Source organism: Strongylocentrotus purpuratus, unplaced genomic scaffold, assembly GCF_000002235.5.
Source record: "Strongylocentrotus purpuratus isolate Spur 01 unplaced genomic scaffold, Spur_5.0 spur5_scaffold_9, whole genome shotgun sequence".
Taxonomy (NCBI): Eukaryota; Metazoa; Echinodermata; class Echinoidea; order Camarodonta; family Strongylocentrotidae; genus Strongylocentrotus; species Strongylocentrotus purpuratus.
Window position 1 is genome coordinate 31,883,271 of NW_022145615.1, and position 21,492 is coordinate 31,904,762.

The following is a 21,492-nucleotide window of genomic DNA, read 5'->3' on the forward strand; positions in this document are numbered from 1 at the left end:
GACAAAAACACAAATATATATGCCATGGTGTGAGCAACTGCAAACAAGTTGGCCAAACTCTAGATATAGATGGCTCTGCGTTTGTTTAAAATAAACCAAATATGGGGGGTGTTTCACAAAGATCCCGAGTCGAACTGAACTCTAAGTTGGACTTAAATATTATGGAGAGCCTTTTGTAGCCTTATTTTGAATATATTCAAAAGCAAGATTTCAAGTATCAGACTTTTTATAAATTCCACATCAAGAACATGAAATCTCCTTAATAATAGAAAATATGAATGATTTGAATCAACATCTTATGCGTTATAACATAACTTTTACTAAATATTTTCATAGTTGCTAACGGCTTTCCATAATTTTTAAGTTCAATTTAGAGATAGGTTCAACTTAGGATCTTTGTGAAACACCCCCAAAAGGCTAGGGAAAGTAGTTACCTGACCATCCGAGTGACGTGTATGCTACCAGCTTGTGGAAGCTAAGGTAAGCATCAAAGGGGATGTAGTGGGAGAGGAAAGTCTCTCTTAGTTTAGTGATGGTATTACGGCACACTGTGACGAGTAGAGTAGAGTAGGTGAACATCAGAGCTGCTGCAGCACCACGGGTGATGGGTAGACCCCAGCTGGTTATTCGACGGGTACCTACATGCTCCGAGAATGTTCGATATTCTGCAAAGTGGAAGAGGTGAGAGATTAAGGATGATGACAAAATGTTGAAATGGTATGAAATCATAGAAAATGTCATTGGTTTGGTATAACCCGGAGTTTAATTGTTTAAGAATCTACAAAGCTCATCATTTTTAATAGGCAAGCTACCATTCACTCCTGCATGTGGACTATCTCCACCCAAGTGATTCTTTGACAGTTCCTTGCTGTCTGCTGCTTCAAAACTACAAGGTTTCAATCTACCAATTATAAGTAAGCTGAGGGAAATATACAGGAGGATGGAAGACGCTAATGATAATAATTTAATGTTCGTGTGTAGCACATTTACACATAGGCATAATGGCATGGCTTTTCATAACAGAATACAGAAGGAGTGGAAATGGTGCACTGGGTTCAAAACTGAGAGATTTTACAAATCACTTAATAAATTTGTTTTTAATTACTCCTGAACTTTTCGTATGTTTCTATATTTCTAAGATAGTCCGGCAAGTTATTCCATACAACAGTTGCTGCATTTGAAAATGTCATTTCTCCATAAGATTTTGTCATAGTTTGTAGGACATCAAAGAAAGACATTACACTGTAACGCAGCCTTCTTTCTGGATTTTACTGTATTAACAATTCAATGAGGTATGATGGAGGAAACTAATGGAAACATTGATAAGTTAATACAAGCAATATACACTGGATATGGGACTGGATAAGTAGCCGATGTAAATCTTAAGACTAGGGATATTGATTCATGTGTCATTATAGGAGTGGTGGAGTTAAAGGTTGCATGTGAAAGGCTTGTATGAAAAATACCCGCGATTCACGATTTCATCATCGTTGCCTTTTTTTCTGGAGTTTCTTCGTGTTTGTTCGTTTTTGTGTTTTTGTGTTTGTTTGTTTTCGCATTTATCGATATCATATTTCTGCTGAACCAATAAACGTTCGCGGGATTTTAAGAGTGGCGTGGATTCGAGAAATGTCATGCCATGTTTGTAAATCGCGAAAGTTCCTTGAACGAAATCATGTACGATCCTTATTAACAACTTTTTAAAATGTAAGATTTGTCAAAGTTGTTTAAAGTGTAATGGCACTCACGGAAGAACTTTTGAAGAAAGAAACCACACATGATCGACATGTAAAGAGTCACCCAGAAGATTTCCAACTTGTTGTTTTCGATGTAGCTCGTGATGCTGTTATAGAAGCGGACAAGTTTGTTGTTCTGATATGTCTTCTCTACTGTACCCATCTTCACATTAGTCTTCTTCTTCTTCTTGGACGAGCGACGGTTTCTGCGGTAAAGAAGACAAAAAGTAGAAGATCCATTAAAAAGCTCTAAATACATTTAAATCATAACTTAAGGTTGGTCTACACATCTTCATTTAAATGGTCATAGATGTTTTAGAATATCAAGGACATTAATCAGGTAAGGGGGGGGGGTATCATATACGATAATCTTTCAGGTCCCCTTCCAGTTATATTAGTTCGTCCTATCTCTCAGTGTTTTAAAGGATGGGGTAAATAAAATAAATATGGACTGCTCTGTAATAAAATTCGCCTCGGGGGTGAAATAATGACCGGTTTTAACCCCACCTTGGGAGTGATAATTTCCACCATCATCCTCATGAGCAGTCAATATTTGTGTAATGTGGGCTTGTGTGGACGGCTCCGGGATGTAATACGATTATATTTCCTTCCCTATCTTTGATATGATATACTTATCAAGTAAACACACGGAAGTCAGTCAGCTTCCCCGATATAATTATCTACATCCTGTAGTCTGTTTCGCCCGCTTTACATACAAAAGACATGTATATAATGATAATAATACTAACTATAAACGGAATAAGGCACACCGCTAATCCGACTCCTTACCGACTCCAGAACGACCGATTCTTAACCATTCCAGGTAATGTAAGTTTTCTTCGGTCTATTGTAGGTCTATTGTCGGTCTGTTGTCGGTCTGTTGTCGGTCTGTTGTTGGTCTGTTGTCAGTCTGTTGTCGGTATGTTGTCGGTCTGTTGTCGGTCTGTTGTCAGTCTGTTGTCGGTCTTTTGTCGGTCTGTTGTCAGTCTGTTGTCAGTCTGTTGTCGGTATGTTGTCGGTCTGTTGTCGGTCTGTTGTCCGTCTGTTGTCGGTCAATTGTCGGTCTGTTGTCGGTTTGTTATCAGCCTGTTGCCCGTCTGTTGTCAGTCTGTTGTCGGTATTTTGTCGGTCTGTTGTCGGTCTGTTGTCCGTCTGTTGTCAGTCTGTTGTCACTCTGTTGACGGTCTGTCGTCGGTCTGGTGTCGGTCTGTTGTCAGTCTGTTGTCGGTCTGGTGTCGGTCTGTTGTCCGTCTGTTATTGGTCATGTGTCGGTCTGTTGTCGGTCTGTTGTCCGTCTGTTATCGGTCATGTGTCGGTCTGTTGTAGGTCTGTTGTCCGTCTGTTGTCAGTCTGTTGTCCGTCTGGGTGTTAGTTTGTTGTCGGTCTATTGTCGGTCTGTTGTCCGTCTGTTGTCGGTCATGTGTCGGTCTGTTGTCGGTCTGTTGTCCGTCTGTTATCGGTCATGTGTCGGTCTGTTGTCGGTCTGTTGTCGGTCTGTTATCGGTCATGTGTCTGTCTGTTGTCGGTCTGCTGTCGGTCTGTTGTCGGTCTGTTGTCAGTCCGTTGTCCGTCTGGGTGTTGTCGGTCTGTTGTCGGTCTGTTGTCCTGGCGTCAGTCTGTTGTCGGTTTGTTATCGGTCTGATGTCTGTCTGGCGTCGGTCTCTACGGGAGGGGTCGATTTAATGCTTCATGAAAATGCCCCATGAACGAGCGCAACGTACGATGACGCAACTATCGCTACTCTCCTAGCTATGGTTTAAACTCAGCAAACGTTTGTATTGGATCACTTACGCATAGCCTGCCAGAGCACTCCTTATGCCACCCTTTTCCGTCTTGCCGTCTTTGCTCTTCTTGCTTCCGTCTCGGGATTTCTTGCTTCCATCTCGAGATTTCTTGCTTCCTGATGCTTTGCTCTTACCACCTACAGGGGTGCTTTTTCCTGTGGATGATAATGATGAGGATGTCGATGTCGATGATGATAACGATGATGATGATGATGACAATGACAATGACAATGACGATGACAATGACAATGATTTTTATTTCTTTAACGGCCCCTTCTGGGGCATGGAAGAAATACAGTTGAATAGTACATATATAATGTTCAACAATGATATTCATATAGAATTTTTTTTTTAAACACACACAGAAAATCTTAAAAACGAGAAAATCTTTGGCAGCGAACAACAAACAAATGAAGGCAAGCTTAAGGATATAGGTCTACTTAAAACAAAAAAAATACATGATACCCTACATCTCAACTAGCAGTACTAACACTACTATATACATGTATTTACACTATGCTACTAAAAACGGCAACAACCAGTTAAACCATAACTCTAAGGTATTAAAAAGGACAAAACAAATTATCCAAAATTAGACATAATGATCTTACAAAATTTGGAAAGGTTCTTTAACTGCTTAACAGAATTTGCATTGAATAACTGATGAAATTTGATAATGTTAAGTCTACTGTAAGAATATTTCTTAACATACTGATTACGAAATTCATTGAAAGCTGGGCACACCAAAACATAATGAAATTCATCACCCTGCACCTTAATATTACATAGGGAACATAACTCAAGAGGTTGATTAGATAAGTAACGACAATTGGTAACTGGCAACTTATTATTACCACAACGAAACTTACAAAGAGGTATCCTATCACCTACGTCCAATTTCAATAAATAGCTCTCCAAACCACTTTTCTGTTTAAAAAGCCTATAATTTAAGCATAAACGATTTCTATAAACTTCATTATTCCAATTTTGCAAATCAATATCGTTTAATCTAAGTTCCAAAGCTGACTTGACCCAACCAAGGTTCGAGGGGGTATCCTCAACCCACAAGTTTGACTTTCCACTCTTGTCTAGGATACTTTTAACTTTCACAATCCACCTTGATTCGAAATCACAACTTTCATGTAGCTTACGTAACAGACTATAAATAATATATGAAAGCTTAGATATTTTACCATGACTAACCCTCGCCCAAAAATTGATCCTACGTTTCTGCACTTTACTAGCTAAATCAAATCTACTAACTTCGCCATAATGAAAGTGATGATAATAATAATTGATAACGATGGGAATGATAAGAATGTTGGGGGTGGTGGTGGTGGTGGTGGTGGTTATGTTTGTGTTGATGAGGAGGAGGATGAGGAGGAAAAGAAGAGAGAAGGATAAAGAGAATGGAAAACAGTTTGTATCCTCAATAATATTTCCATATGTCACCCCTAATATTCTTTCCTTCTATTTTATCCCATCACTGCAACGACTGAACTGTCATAACGTTAAGACCCACAGAACTTAAAATCTCCTTATTAGTGTCCTAGCTAAACATGCTCGCCCCTTTTCAGCTATAACTCCCTCATCCTTTCAAATATATAGATCATCCTTTGTAACATGGAAACCGTCCTAACTTAAAATATGGTAGACCATCACAGTGTCCCAGATACACGTGCTCGCCTCTTCATAGCTATATACATCTCTTCCAATCCCATTGCAGTAACATAACCAACAAACCTATGCCGATGCTAGATTTGCTAAAGCTCTCCTTGTTATCTCCCATGAGGATGTTAAAGTCTTCCAGTGTCAGCTCCTCCTTCTCTTCGAATCCAGCATCCTTGAACATTGATGCAATGGCATCATCCATCTTGTCCTGTTCCAGCGACGCGCTGTTCGTCTCCAACATCGACCTGCATGGTAAGGGGGAAAATATGATCAACATAATGATGATGATGATGATGATGATGATGGTGATGATGATTGTGATGATGATGGTGATGATGATGATGATGATGATGAAGGTGATGATGATGGTGATGATGATGGTGATGATGTTGGTTATCATGATTTTACATTCATTTATTATAAGTTTCTTTGAATTGAATATCAACCATGCTATTCGCATGTCAGCATGCTATATTATTTTATTCTATGTTTGGAAATGAAATGAAAACTAAGATAAAAAATGTCTCAGATTTTTTCACAATAATACAACGAACCTAAGGCAAACTTTCAATAACCTCGATTTCGAGCATTATCTAAGGTACGAATGACAATATCAGATCTAAAAATTACAATTTCACGGCATTTCACTTAATAGATTCTTTTTTACAAGGATTCCATCATGGTCACCTGAGCATGATTTTGAACTCATCACGTGACAGTGCACCAGAATTGTCGACGTCATACATGTCAAACATGAGCTTAATCTTGTCCTCTGGTTTACCTAAAAGAAAAAAGAATATAGCAAGTTTAATGGAAAAGAACTTTTAATATCTTTCTTTCATATTGCAATCTCAAACACTAGGAGTTAAAGCTAAATTCTACGTTACTAAAACGTTCAAACTGATGACGTTGATATATTCATCATTATAATGAATTATGATTGCATCGAAAGCAATAATAAGGCGTTGTGTAATCGTTCTTCATATATAGGTTAATAGACTCACCAATATGTGATCCTGTCGGATAGTTCCAGTAGAAAGTATATGCAAAGTATATCTGTATATATATATATTTAGGGGGCTCAAGGGTTCTTACACTCAATTTCTACATGCGTATTGCGGCTTAATTTTTTTTCTTCGTGGGCTTGAAGAATTAAGGGGGGTCAGGAGCTGCTACTGTGCCTGGAACAAACAAAACAAATTACACTATTATAATACAACCAAAACGATACAACGCTGAGGTTGACACAAGGCAAAACGAGCACTTATTCTTACCCTTCGCAAAGATGACAGTGACGTCGAGAAACTCTCTGAAGGAGATCGACCCGCTGCCGTCCTTATCGACAAGCTCGAACATGAGTTGAACGAACTGCGATTCTGGACTGAGAGTGAGAAGTTCACCGAACTCATACTTGCTGAGTTCACATTCCATGATGGCTTGACCATCATCCATCTGTGTGATGCTTTCCATCAACTCTTCAGGACTTTCAGCTTCCTATCGAACAAAAGATGGCGGCATGACTGGAATTAGAACTATCAATTTAGAACACTGCCGCAAAGGCTATCGAGCAATCGAATCAAGTGCAAACTCAATCTCCTGTTAAAGGGATCCGGTAACTTTGTCTCAGGTTTTGAAACAATATCCTGGATTTAGCTCATGCTGCAATGACAATTAAAAACTTTATGTCAGTCAGGAACTCCATAACTTTTACAAACCGATCGCCTGTCTGATTATCAAGATATTTATGATTGGAAATCGAAACCAAATTTTGCGTTTTCCTAACGGTTTTCATAACACTACAGTGAATACGGGGAAAATAAGTATGGTAAAACCGGTCACTCAAAGGTTTTTACTTTTTTGAGGCACTTCTTGATCATTTTGAAGCGTAATTTTGTTCAGGATTTCATTATTACACCGTATCATAGACACTGATAATCACGTAGGGCCGTGCACCTTAAATATAACGTTGTTAAACGATGCCTTTAAAATAATATTTGGATTATATACTTAATGTATAACACTTACACTGTCTAGAGCTAGCCGAATAAACCGTTCTAGAACTGACTGTCGCTGTTGCTTGGTAACCGCCATCCGTAGCAGATCATATTCCCGTAACTCTCGACGTTCCATCACCACTCCGTTCTGCTCTCGTCCGATGAAACTTTGGAGGTCACTCACGAACTCGAGACGATCGTCGACATCCAGAAACTTGAGGACGAGGTCGTATCTATCAACGAAGAGAAATAAGAGAGAAAACATGCCTGAAATCAGAGAAAGGATTGTGGTTTATCGCACCCCTCGACTCATACATGAAATCCCGGTTTCGTCCTATAGCTAGGTGCTTACATCCTTGGACGAGGTTTTTTCCCAAATTATTCCCACTCGACCCAGGGGGGTAATTTTTACCTGGCAATGTTGGAGTGATAAAAAATGCAGGGTCCTAGCTAAGGAAGTGCTTTTTTATTTTTGTTATTAAGAATAACATACACCTGGTGCTGATGTTGTCGTCGTCGTCGTTGTTGTTGTTGTTGTTTTTACCATCATTATCGCTATTATCTATTTATTATCATGATCACTATCACCATCATCGTTAGTATTCTTATCTTAATTATAATTATCATTTTGGGGGTTATTTTTATTATTATTATAATTATTATGATTACTATGATTATTATGATTATTATTATTATAACCTTTATCATTATTATGATCATCATTATTACTATCATCATCCTCATCACCACCATCATCATCATCATCATCATCATCATCATCATCATAATTTGTAGTAGTAGTAGTAGTAGTAGTAGTAGTAGTAGTACAAGTAAAATCAACTAGAATTATTATAGTACTCACTCTTTCTCAAGCTTGACTAGAATGTATCTCTGCTTGGAGTCTGAGCTCATGAAGATTGTAATCCTTTGTGGACAACCCACATCAATGCTACGATGAAGCTTGGATCCGCGCTGGCCCATCACCCGAATACACCGCTTGGGACCAAGACAGACCTCAATCTCCTTCACAGGCTCGTTAAAACCACACCATTCATTCGCTAGGCCCGGGCGAGAAATAAAAATCACATAAATAAGTTAAGTAATCAAATACTTTAAGTGAAAAAAATAACTCCTAAGATAACTAACTCCCTATTTCCTATTTATTCACATCCGTACAGTTTCCTATTCCCTTTTCCACCCTTTTGGGGGTTATAATTGAGTCTGCACTTGAGTTGAATTTACATAGTAATGTAGATTTTTGTAATTACATTTATGGTGCTATGAAATATGGATTTAAAAAAAACACTGTATTATTTGTATTCAGCTTACATACAGTAAGTTTCATTAGGCTAAATGTTATTGAACTGAATTTAAATAAAATTACAACATTTTAGAATGAATAGAGATCGAAATTCGGATTGAAAAAATTGTCTTTCGTTTATTAGAATTCAGCTAAGACACAATTAAACTGCATCAAAATTAAATTAAAATGAAATTATGAAAATATACTAAAGTTATTATCCTACCAAGATATGATTGTGTGTTCTCTGGATGTTTGCTTCTTGCTGATTTGTGAATGGCTCGCTTGTTTTCCTCTATTTTGCGCATGCGCATTGTGGCGATGGTGTACAGGGTCAAGATGCACCCTGGAATAAAGAAATATACAAACAAACGAATGAAGAAGGATTACGTCACTGAAGGGGTAGAAGAAGCATGGGCCGATTACATTTTGTTTATTTATTTTCTTTTCTCTTTGAGTAGTTGTGCCCCCCCCCCCCCCCCGAGAAAAAAAAAGAGAGAAAAAAAAAGAAGAAGTGATGAACTATGGTTTTAAAATTGCCGTAGGTTGATTATTTTTTCTGATGTCTTTGCAAGAATCGGGTGTATTACAGTCAGGCACGTAGCCAGAGTTTGATGTGGGGGGGGGGGGGGGGCACATACATGTAATCGATCGAGGTCAAAAAAAGTTCAACCGATCTTGGAAATTTTTAGGGGCATGTGCCCCCCCCCCTCCCCCCCCCCTCCCCCCCCCCCCCGTGGCTACGTGTCTGATTATAGTGACATTTCACTCCATGTCTAAATGATCTCCTCCCAGTTTAATAGTTCATGGTTTTCCTCCTTGTCTAGAACCTCCTTACTTTTCCCGATGCATTTTCCACAAAACCCAAAGAAACGTAATATTTATCTTACCTATGATGAAGAGGAAGAGCAAACCAAAGATCAAGGCATAGGAGACCTTGCTACCGGTAAAGTAGTCAAATATGATGAGAGGTACGCAGGGCTCTAAATCTTTTTCTTTGAAAGATGCATTCTCCACATTAAAAAAGCAAGGATCACCTGTATTGAGAAGATAAGTCAGTATAAATCTATTACAGTATATCATCGATAGTCAGGCTGAACACAAATGTGAAGACAATATAAACGACAGAGCACGAATACAGAAGAAATCTCCTCGAAAATAATGATATCCCTTGGCAATCCTTTGGTCTGTTCATGAATTATCTTTCAGTTTGCTAAAAAATTACATGATTATATCCAAACGAAAAACAACGTTAAAATTAGTAAATAACTCATTTCGATGAGAAAAATATAATAATAATAATAGAACGAAGAAGAGTTTTGTAAGTAATGAGTAACAGCTTATACATGATTCTTTTTGAGACTGATAACCAATGAAGAGATTTGAATATATCTGAAATACTGTCTGATCTACTACGGAGAGTGACGAATCGAGAATGGTAAAGACCTTTTAGAAATTGTTATTTTTTAATTGTATTTAGTTTACCCTCCCCCTCCCCCATATCTCTCTCTCTCTCTCTCTCTCTCTCTCTCTCTCCCTCCCCCGTTTTGTTAAACTTGATCCTCTATATATTTTCCCCTCTTTTTCTCCATTTCTACCTCTCTATTTACAAATATGCAACCATCTATCATTCTCTTTCTCCCACTCTCTATCTCTCTCTTTCTTTCTCTGTTCATGTTTCTCTTCCTCTCTCTCTTTCTGCATCTCTGTCTTTTTCTGTCTCATTCCCTTTTCTGTTACTCATGTTGTCTTTCTTCCATTCTCTCTATTTCACTCTTTATCTCCCTCCCCTCTCTTTTTCCTCTGTCATTCTATTTCCCTTTCTCTCTATCCCTCTCCCCCTCTTACCCCCTCCTATTGCCACTCCGTTTACAGATCATGAAAAAAAGATAATATTAATCTTACTGGCGGTGAATTTGAAAGGATTTCTCTGTATCATTGTATCCGGTATGCCTGTAGTATTGACTATGACATCCCACATGGAAACGGAATGGATGACTTCAATCTCTTCCTCTGTAAACAACCTACAATCAGACAAAACGACAAAGAACATCGCAATAATAGAATGATATATTTCTTTATGTATGTTTAGAAACATTCAATAACAGAACTACAAAATAACTAAGATGTTATCCTCGTTATATAGTAAGTGAATATAATGCTTTAAAAATGAAATGTATAGTTCTGCATGGGTAAATGAGAAAGCAATAAATAAATGTCTAACCGGAGTAAATGATTGAATAAATAATCATCTTATGATATAATCAAAGCTTTGAGTATGCATTGGATACAGGTGGGTTTTTTTTGTATTGCATTAATTGAACTTTCTTCCTACAATACGCATAACAATATCATGCTAGTGCTAAGTATAAAGTAGGTTATGGGTTGTTTACTGCTATCTTTGGTCCAAAATGTTCCATGAGAAGTAAATTATGTAAGCATCGGACAAATTATACATGGAATCAAAAATTTCCAAAGGCCTAAAGAGAATTTTTTTTCTTCTTAAAAAAAACGTTTTGTTTAAATCATTACTACATAATTACTAGCCAAGCTACAAACTCACCCATTATCTTTATTTTCAAACCAAAGTCTATCAGCATCCCTGATTCTCATGAACTGGTCTAGAATAAGATGCTGGAACAGTTCCCCTGGTCCATCCTGAGTGGTTTCCAGCATTCCGCCAATGAACATATCAATATCATCATCATTTCCGTCATACAGTGAGGTCAAGTTATCGAACACCTGTAAACATAAGGAAGAAGACGCCACCGGAAGAATAACCATGGTAACGAGAATATTGAGAATTTTACTTAATGGACAGAGACTTATATCTATGGGGGAGGCGACATTGTCACGTCATCTTGTAAAATGGTACATCGGATTCAGAATTTTTGTTTGGAGAGGGTTAGGGTTAGGGTTGGACCAATACCCCTCACGAATTAGCGTCACGATTCACTTCTGTTAATGCCCACAAATTACTTTAAAAAAACTAATGTTATTTTAATTCGTAAAGTGAGAAGAAAAAATGTCATTGTGATTTTGTTGTTTTTAAAATAATGTTTGAGGCCGGACATGCAGCTGTACATACGAATATGTTGGTTATTAAAATAATAATGAAATTCCAAGGTATATTATAATGTTTTGAATACGTACTTATTTCGTGTCAATCAATACGGATCAAACTTTAATCTTATCCTTCATGTCTGTTATATCAGACCGATGTCCTTACCTCTGGGGTGATTTTACAGCCATTACTTGTACATCTGTTCATAAGCTGAGTGATATTGAGAGGCTGTAGTCCCAGTGCCTTTCTAGCCGTGTTGTAATCAGGAAGCCCGTGGTCCCGTCCATGCTGTATTGTGTTAGCAACCTGGTCACTACGAGTGAAGCCATAAAATGGACCGTAGAAATAACCTGGGAATGACAGAATATGGAGAAATGTATGGAAATGTTTTTTGTTTAGTTTTAGTTTGTTCCACTGATATAAAGTAAACATATGTTGAAAATGTTTGGTATTAATTTGAACTCATTTTCTCTGTAGTCATCACATAATGTAGGGCCTTAAAATTATAATATTAAATCGGACCTTAAAAGGCCATCACATTCAGAAAGGTGGATCAGAGACTCTCCGCCTTATTGAGTTTATATATTGAAACACGAATGGGAACATGTTTCTTTCGCATACTTAAAGATAAAGGTGAGTTCTGCATGGTCATCCGATTGCATTGTGAAAGAAAAGGTGTGGAATGGATCAGAAAAAGTTGATCATGTAGCAGGTAAGTATTGGTGTGTACTGCAAAGTTCTGGAGTCATCAAATTCACAATAAATTTGGCCCAGTCTTGGTAAAGTAACAAGCACTGTACACAGAAAGATGTATATGGGACTACACAAATGGTATCGGAGCTACTAAACTTGATTTCCTAATTTTTCTATGCTCATTACTCAGCCAGTATACATTTTTTACCAAAATTGTTTGGCAAATGACATTTATTTGTAATCTTGAACATTTGGCGTAAGTTTCGTTTGATTCTGTGAGAAATTATTTTCTTTTTTTAAAACCAGAACTAACCTTTATCTTTAAGGTAAGCCAATGCCAATTTGGTTTTTAAATGGAAACGCCCCATCCACCCCTCCCCCTGGCCTATCCGCCACTGCATGCATACATGTCATTCAGCGACACCACCAAACCGACCCCAAACCAACATCATTTTGATTATTGTGAGTCGTTGGTCTGTAGTCGGCCTGGAGTCGGTCTCGTGGTCGTGCATGGAATATTATATACTAACCTTGGATATCTTCGACCACGATGTTATCATCTTCCTCGGCCCACTGAGAGGCGATACCGAGAACGATTTCGTCCAATCCATTCTTCAAAAGTAGAGACTGTCAGAATCAAGATGAAAAATAGACCGAAAGATGACCATGCTTTATTCACTTGGAGCATCAATTACAAAAATGGAAGACTATTGTCGGTAATTCGACCAAGTATGATTGAATTTATGATTGTACTTTGGCTGGTTTTACATATTAGGCCAATTACTTAGAGCTTGTTTCGAAAATGTCAACCAATTAACCCATTATGTTTGGATACCTAACTTTTACAAAAGATTTGTTCTATTAAAACTAACTCCGTTATTTGATTACTTATCAAGTTATGTCATTTTTTCTTTCTTTTAACCTTATTAACTTTTGACTGAAATGATAGTGTTCGGACAAGACCTGTATCTGTACTAAAATTTTACAAATGAAATTATAAAAGGCTGAGAGATATGAAAACTAACAGAGGAATACAGCAGAAGTTAGAGCGTATTAAAGGTACTATGTCCCATTTGCATGCCAAAAAAATGAAAAAGTTAAATTCCAACTGCATTTGAAAGATAATACTAATTTAGAACTTCCCTAAAAAAAGGTGGGGCTTGAAAATGTCTTCAAGTGGGAAAATAACGACTGTTAGTTGTCAAATCGACTTTAGGGCTATAGAGCCCAAAAGTAATAGTCTTAATTTTCAGACAATTGTACCGAATGGTCATATGTTTTATGCTGCGCAAAGATTCAATCAGTTTAATCTTGGCCATCACAAGAAGCGGGTTATTGATGTAGACAAATGCTCATGTATACCCTTTACAACTCTTTTCATGTATGTTATTACCAAAGAAGAAAAAAAGCCAGTCAGTCACTCAATAGTGTCTGACAGTGAAGTCTAGCAAGTAAACGGGTTTCCTTGCATAATTTGAATATGAGGACACTGCTAACCTTTAAATTTCACAGATAGGGCATACATGACATATTCATAATTCCTGCAAAGTTCTACAGCATTTGAGGTTGGCTGCAAAAGGGACATAGTACCTTTAAAATATCCTGATAGGAAAGATTAAAGAGTGAAAGGTGCAATACTTTGGTCACGTTAAAAGACATCAGAGCGGCGTTTCACAAAACTTGTCATCAGTGACAAAAGACAGTTTTTGTTATAAGCTACTGAACTCCTTGCTTCTGATTGGTTATCAGCAGATTTGTCACAGATATTTGTCATTTGTCATTGAAAAAGGCTTTGTGAAACGGGCCCCCGGAGTCTCTTGAAAGATTTGGTGGAAGGACAGGTAAAAGGTACCAGACCAAGAGGGACACCAAGAACTAACTGGTAAGGGAACATTAAGACATGGAATGGAATGACACTGCAAGAGTGTATACTATAGAATGGCAGAGAATCTAGACGTGTGGGGGAAATGTGGCAATCAATCACCTCTGACAGATAGCCGGGAATGTGCCAGTATATTATATTCATGTCAAATAGATTGAACTTGAACTTAAAGCCCCACCGCACTAGTTTAGCCAATAGGATTAAACCTCCCTGCAAGGTCGCTGACAGGTAGTTATCTCATCAAATAAGCTCTCAATTAAAAAGAGGATCATGGGGGACCAATGCTCACCGATTGGCCATTGTTTGCTATATAGAGGGCGCAAGTAGCTATAAGTAGTACAGTGGGGATTCAAACTTACTTGTCCATCCCAGTAGGTGTTGCATAATCGAAGTCCAGGATAGCCATCTTCTGTCACCTTGACTTTACATGAACCGTTTTCATTCTCTCTGTAGTTACAAACAAATCATACATATATATCCACTTTAATTATTCACCTAGATTTATGAGGAAAAATTATGTAATCGGGTTATCAAATCAATATTATATGTCAGATTATTTTAATTACAGGTGTAAATTTTTTAATTTTCTTCTTGTTCCAAGAATTAGCACGGTACTTAAAATAAGAGGCATAAAAGCTGGGTTACGATAAAATCGGGCGTTGCCCTCCCCCCCCCCTCTCAATTTCAAATTATTTATCACGCAAGTAGAGAAAGGAAGGGAGAAGGGAATAAGTTGAGAAGGGGGAAGGGGGTGATAAGTAGGTGAATGGCAATATTTTGACTAATTTGGAGAAAGATACGTGGATAGATATTGATTTAGAGTAACACAGAATCAGGGTAGGGGCGGGGGTAAGAGAAGGGAAAAGAAGAACTTTATACCTGAGTGCTATACCAGATGGTATCAGAGTTTGCATATATCTCATCGCTGTAGCCTCAAACTCGTTGGAGATACCCGGATTGAGATACGGCTTGTAACCTACGGTAATCAAACAGAAAATAATGTTTCACTTCAAAAGGTGAAGTTAAAGGGTACTCTGTAGGAACAATTCCTTTAAATGCTTTATCGCCTTAACAGCCAGTTATCGTAATAGAAGCTACGCTATATAAAATGCCATTAATAAAGCAAAATGAGATTATAAAACTGCAAGCATTCGTCCTTTATTTGATAAATACACGGTAAATGTACATACGCTAATGACTGCGAATTTATTTCAAGATGTTTCCTTTTTTTTAAACTTTCTTGCGAATCTTTTGCCAGGCCAAGTTGTTACTCTTGATAACTAGTTTGAGAGGTTCTTTGAGTGTGGTCGGCTCCATTGAAAGAGAGACATTTCTAGATTGAACTTGCCATTCGTGCATGTACAGCTGGCTTATTATCATGCGTATGGATAATATAATTCTATGATTGCATCATTCATAATGATGTTTAGAGGCATGCTCTAGCTACCATTACCTGTGTAGTTATATTTGTCCATGTCACTTGCATCCATGCCTAAAAAGGCTGGTAGAAAGTCGTAAAACACGATTTTCTGGAAGAAAAGTGATGTAAAAGTTCACTTTAAAAATCATTTTGGTCTACAAAACATACGAAATTGTAATAAGATAGAATAAATCTTCTCGCTTCGACAAACCAGTCTCTGAACGACTGATCTATGGCTCTCAGTCCTTGATTCTGATTGGTTCCTAGTCGGCTCCCTGGATTCTAATTGGGTAATGGATGGTTCGTGATTAACCAATCAGAACATGTCCTTATGTGGCACGCGTGAAACTTTGTAGTGATTGGGTGCGAGATGGTCATGGTTTTTGCTGGTGAATGTAATTAAATCACATCCAAGTGTCGTACGTCTGTCTTTCTGCTCCAAACTCATGCTCAATATAAACTGTATTTTGTCTGACTGCATACTATAAATCAAATGTTAATTTTCTCCATGTATAAAAATGATAAATGATTAAACATGATAAAAGATTATTAGATTGATGGTACCTACCTGGTAGGTTGCTGTTACCCACTTCTTAGCAATGTCATATATGTCGTTTTCCTTAGTAATATTCGAGCACTCGTCTGCAACTCGGTCAGCCCATACATTATGCCAACGCCAGAATAAGACGCCGATTGAGAGGAGGGCGGGGTTCTCGTTGCTATGGGGATTGCCAAGAACTGCAAATAATTAACATTTATCCATTACAAATCAGAGATTATATTAAATCGAATGTATCATCACTAACTCATGAATTATGGAAATGATGTGTTTCCTTTCATAGGTTCGTGAATCAATACACTCGTTAAAATAACACTCAATGTATGGCGACGGTTCTATTACCATTACTTAGGCCTATACGATCAGTGGCAAGGACTAACTATTTATTCTGAATATGAGATTTAAAGGAGTTGCTGTATTAGCAATTGTTTTTTTAATGAAGTGTGTCTATATAAAATGATGCGAAGGTCGAGGGTTCGAATCCCGACACGGCACTAATATCCTTTGGCAAGATATAAACCTGCACTTGCTACTCTCCACCCAGGTGTTGAATGGGTACCCGGTAGGATGCGACCGTCATTGTTGGTCAAACAGTTTTGAACGTCATGTAACGCCTGGCTGGAATGCTCCCCAGGGAGTGGAGATTGTGTACACGTTGTGTGCGGGCAAGCACTGAATCCAATGACCGGGGTAATAGTATATTTGTAAAGCGCTTAGAGACATTTGTATTAAGCGCTATATAAAATTTAATATTATTATTATTATGTGAAACATAAGACATTAAATGCCATGCCCCTGCTTTGTTTTGATTTACTGATAATCATTACAGCATCATCCCTGAAATCACCATGATTTTATAAAGCTACATGGTGTGTGTCAGGACGATGTTTGTCGCTCTGTTGTAACATTCACAGGTGGTTATTAAACTCTCCTTCCCCATTTTAGGAGGAAAAAAAAACGTCAAAACTTTATACATACGGAAGAGTCTCTCAGCTTCGTAGACTTCATGATCCGTGGCAGGGGCATGGTTTGTGAGAGGGAACCCAGCGTAGTTCCGAGCTGGGAATTCTTCGTGTCTCCTTCCCTCTTGCTGTCTTAACTCTCCCTTCAGTCTCCCATTCTCATAATCTCTCATCTCAGATTCCCAAACTCGGTTAGGTCCGTAGATACCAGTGCCGTCGAGCCATGGGGTTACCGTGTTCATCTAGGAAGCATGACATCATAATAACAACAACAAGAACAATAATAATAATGATAAGGATAATAATGATAATAATAATGATAATACTAACAACAAAAACAACAACAACAACAACAACGTTAACATCAATGTACCTATACGTGAGTCAAAAGATACAATTAATGGCAAAATGCCTTGTCTAAATACGGATTTAAGCATCGAGCTAAGATCTTCACCAGTGCTATTTTAGTATAGGAAACGATTAGACGCGATAGACTTGTTTTCTTGAATTGACTTGAGTTCTATGAATGTTATTGTAAGAATATAGGTTTTACTTTGACGAATGAATGTACAATGAAGACAATTTGAAACATTTTAGTAACAATTGAAACAAAAATTATATGGGAAATTCATCTTAAACTGATTTTAAACAGGCGTTAACGAAATATCGGGCAAGATGGTTATTGTGATAGATAGTGTGATACAAAATGAGATAAATGTGGATGTAATGCATGTTTTTGTTTTTCTGAGTCTGTTTCATCAAAACACTTGGGATACAAAAAATTACTCTTTACAATGTGAGTTACAAATCATACACCGATTTCTTTGACGTTTAATCACTTTGCATTTCAAAAATATGGAATTGCTTTTATAAGCACTTAATATCTTTTTATCATTCGAATCCTTTTAGACATAAATTCCTGCATACGACTAAAGGGTGTCAAATATTCATCTAAGAAATTAAATCTGCAGTGTTCAGAAATCCCGCGTTTTCATTATCCCCTTTCAATTCGATTAAGTTCATGTTTATAACCAACATGAATTGTATAAGGAAACTTGCTTTGGAAATACTTAAAATGGAAGATTCTTACATGTTATACGACAAATAAAATGAGAGCAAAATGTTATTTTATGGCATAAAATAACATTTTACAACAGACTTTACAAAATATTTTACACAAATTCTTATTCACTCACATCGTAATCTGAAATTGCTTTGATTTTCATTGCACATTGAACATAATAATGATAGAGGTATTGGATTTATTTGAGCCAGTGTTTATTGAGCTTCGCATATCTTGCACATGTTTGCATGTTCTTTTCGGGAAAAAATATAACGAATTTGAACTTTGTTCAAACATAATCCTTGCTGTCAGTTTCTACAACAAGCCCACACACACATACTATAAAGCAAATTTCAACAAAAGAAGATTAGTTAGGTAGATTTGATTTGAACTAAGGTGCGTTTGGAGATAAGATCAAAGGTGTTGAAACATACACTTTATTGAACCTGGAATATTTTCAACTTTAGAAGTGCAACAATTTTGACAATATTTGATAATAATAAAGGACTCGACGCAGCTGACCGAATTTTAAGGTTCAACTGTAGCCTTTTCATTTCTGGATTTGGACCCCCCCCCCCCCTCCCAACAAATATACCTGAATATCCTTTGTGATACAAAAGAAGTGGTTAAAACTCAATCAAGTATAAACGTGACTGAGAAAACAATAACCTATTTAATTACAAAATCAAAGTAATTCGGTAAGGATATTTATTACGTGTTTAAACAACAACAAAAAAGCAGTTTTGTTGGGGGAGCAGGGATAATTCCCTGTCTATTTGGTAATGATTCCTAATTGTGGATTTTCTTTGAATTAAATTGATTCGATTCGATTTCATGAAAATTTGATAAAATATTTGATAAAATTACAGTGGGTCTACAGGACGCAGGGGGCAATTTAAACTGTTTACCCCCTACCCCCTCTTGGTAATAAATTGGTTGGATACGCCCGTGGAGATTTCTCTGTAACTATACCCTTACCTGTTCCCTAGGTACTGCTGACGATTGTCCAGTGTCTTCAGGACGCAGCAGCCAATTTAAACTATTTCCTACCCCCTCCCACCCCACCCCTCCAACCTAACCCCCACCCGGGTTGGATACGCCCTTGGTGATTTCTCTGTATATCGATCCTTACCTGTTCTCTAGGTACTGCTGACGATTGTCCGGTGTCTGGGTCGTAGAGACCTCTTCGATAGGGCATGATCTTTGCCCCACCGTACATACGGGTAAGGTCTTCAGGGATCCTCATATTCATCCACTCGACGGGACAACCCGTGTTAGATGAATCCACGATCTCATTCATCACGTGTTGTGCTGCAATGTCAGGCAAGCATCATTTATTATACATATTTTTGGAAATACGTTATACAGCATTTTGAATTACTATCCTGAAGTCGTTTTATCATAGCATCTATACTCGGATAATTTTGGTTAGATTACTCCTGGCTCATATCCCCCTCCCCCCCCCCCCCCTCTCTCCATCCTTTACCATCTCTCCCTCTCCCCTTTCTCTCTCTCCCATTCTCTCTCTCCCTTTCTCCCTCTCTTTCTCCCTCTCTATCTTTCTCTCTCTCGCTTTCTCTCATCTTCTCCACTATCTGTTTTTTCTCTTTCCATTTCTGATTCTGCTTTTCGTATGTTCTGTTTTTAAGATATTCCTTAATAGGGTCACATCCAGAACCTGGCATGTATATATTATTGTACTCCAAATAAAGGTCTACAACATTGATACTCACCGAAGAACGCAAGGAGTGCTGATTTTTTATTTTCAGAACGTATGCCCGATTTGCCATGCATGAGTAGATTGCTGAGAGTGAGAGGGTTGGGTCGGTTAGGACCTGCAGGTGAATATGCTCCATCCGGGTACCCGACTGGTAGCTGACGAAGCAGTCGAGTTTCTAATAAAAATCAACAACAGTACTGATAAATAAGTAAATAAATAAATTTTACTACTACTTCTACTCAGGAGCGGATCCAGCCGGCGATAAGGGAGGGGCCAAATAGGGGGCCCAATTCGTGAGAAAAATCTTTAGCGTTGAATCAGCCAGCCGGCGAATAAGCGGGGGGAGGGGGCATTATTTTTCTCAAAATTCGTGAGAATCAACACCCCCCCCCTTGCGTCAGGGGGAGGGGCCCGTCTTCTTTATTTATTTTTAAGAAGGTTAGATTTACCTGTTTTGGCCAGGGGAGGGGGTGGGCCCCCGGGCCTCCCCTAGATCCGCCACTGACTACTACTACTACAGTATCCAGTAAAGTTTGAAACTATGAGAGTAAATCCCTTACCAAATGACCTGATACCCGTGTTATAAAGGCCCCTTTTCACACTAAGTTACAAAACAAATTCACATCCCACCAGTTCCAAAAGAACTCCATTAGTTGCCCATGAGTGAACACAACATTTTGCTTTTTGTTTTCATTCTCCGAAGTATCATATCCCTTTGATAAATAACTACATATTCCGTCTATATCTTCACGCTCTCAAAACTCCTGATTACCTGATCTTCCTAAGTTCATACAAAGTTGGGTTTAATAGGAAACCTTTCTCATGCATGGCCTGATTAGCTATGGAATGCTTTCACTCCAAAGATTATGAATAGCAGATGAGTTGCAGTGTTCCAAAACACTTATACCAACACGTATTTGTCTTTAATAGGTTGATCGAATAATCTGCCACACTAATAGGTTAAGCCACACTAATAGTTTATTTTTAGAAAATAATATATTGAAAGTTCATGACTTGTATAATTTCTTTTTAGGCTGTTTTATGTTTCGATTAAATTCTAACGAACTTCCTCATGCCATCACGTCGACATTCCAAAGGAATCAACAACTTCATGATTATCCAACCCGACGGTCTTCCTTTTTTCACTTACACAAACTGAGAACCTTACTAAAAAAATTGTTTTGATTTATACTGGTCCGGTGTACTGGAACTCATTGGACATTTCGCTCAAACAGCTGCCAAGTTTAATTACTTTTAAATATCACTTGAAACACAAACTTCTACTTCAGTATGAAAACGCTTAAGGTCATCATGATAGAGACCATCGGTATTATCAACACTTGTTGGCTGGCTGCACCACACACCCGTTTTTGTTCTTTTGTTTTGTTTTTTGTTTTATATCTATTATGTAATAAACGTATTATGTAAAGGGAACCTTAATTACAAGCATAATGCTTCCAAGGTTTCCTCCTCATTACTGCAGATTATTGTTAGCATCATTTGTATTTAATGACTTGCCATAAAAAAATAAATTAAAAAAAAAAAAAATCGTTTTTATTACTGTTGTATCTATCGAATATTATGTACATGTTTTGTTACCCTGTCTATGCCTTACTTTGTAAATTCTTTTCATATGCAGTTAAT

General features: G+C 37.7%; 1 protein-coding gene across 1 annotated transcript in view; it reads right to left on the minus strand.

The window, feature by feature from the left end:
• The window catches only part of LOC100893745 (dual oxidase 2), a 41,785-nt gene that overhangs the window by 9,452 nt on the left and 10,841 nt on the right, over positions 1-21,492 (minus strand). Inside the window, exons 3-23 of the mRNA XM_030977157.1 lie at positions 19,862-20,023; positions 19,261-19,439; positions 17,082-17,307; positions 16,113-16,282; positions 15,578-15,653; positions 15,004-15,100; positions 14,484-14,571; positions 12,773-12,869; positions 11,715-11,899; positions 11,049-11,227; positions 10,391-10,509; positions 9,376-9,522; positions 8,712-8,831; positions 8,048-8,243; positions 7,217-7,418; positions 6,466-6,685; positions 5,879-5,972; positions 5,264-5,436; positions 3,528-3,675; positions 1,749-1,942; positions 435-665 (exon numbers count right to left, since the gene is read on the minus strand). Coding sequence (XP_030833017.1) covers positions 435-665; positions 1,749-1,942; positions 3,528-3,675; positions 5,264-5,436; positions 5,879-5,972; positions 6,466-6,685; positions 7,217-7,418; positions 8,048-8,243; positions 8,712-8,831; positions 9,376-9,522; positions 10,391-10,509; positions 11,049-11,227; positions 11,715-11,899; positions 12,773-12,869; positions 14,484-14,571; positions 15,004-15,100; positions 15,578-15,653; positions 16,113-16,282; positions 17,082-17,307; positions 19,261-19,439; positions 19,862-20,023 — 3,303 coding nt within the window. The remainder of the gene's footprint in view (positions 1-434; positions 666-1,748; positions 1,943-3,527; positions 3,676-5,263; positions 5,437-5,878; positions 5,973-6,465; positions 6,686-7,216; positions 7,419-8,047; positions 8,244-8,711; positions 8,832-9,375; positions 9,523-10,390; positions 10,510-11,048; positions 11,228-11,714; positions 11,900-12,772; positions 12,870-14,483; positions 14,572-15,003; positions 15,101-15,577; positions 15,654-16,112; positions 16,283-17,081; positions 17,308-19,260; positions 19,440-19,861; positions 20,024-21,492) is intronic.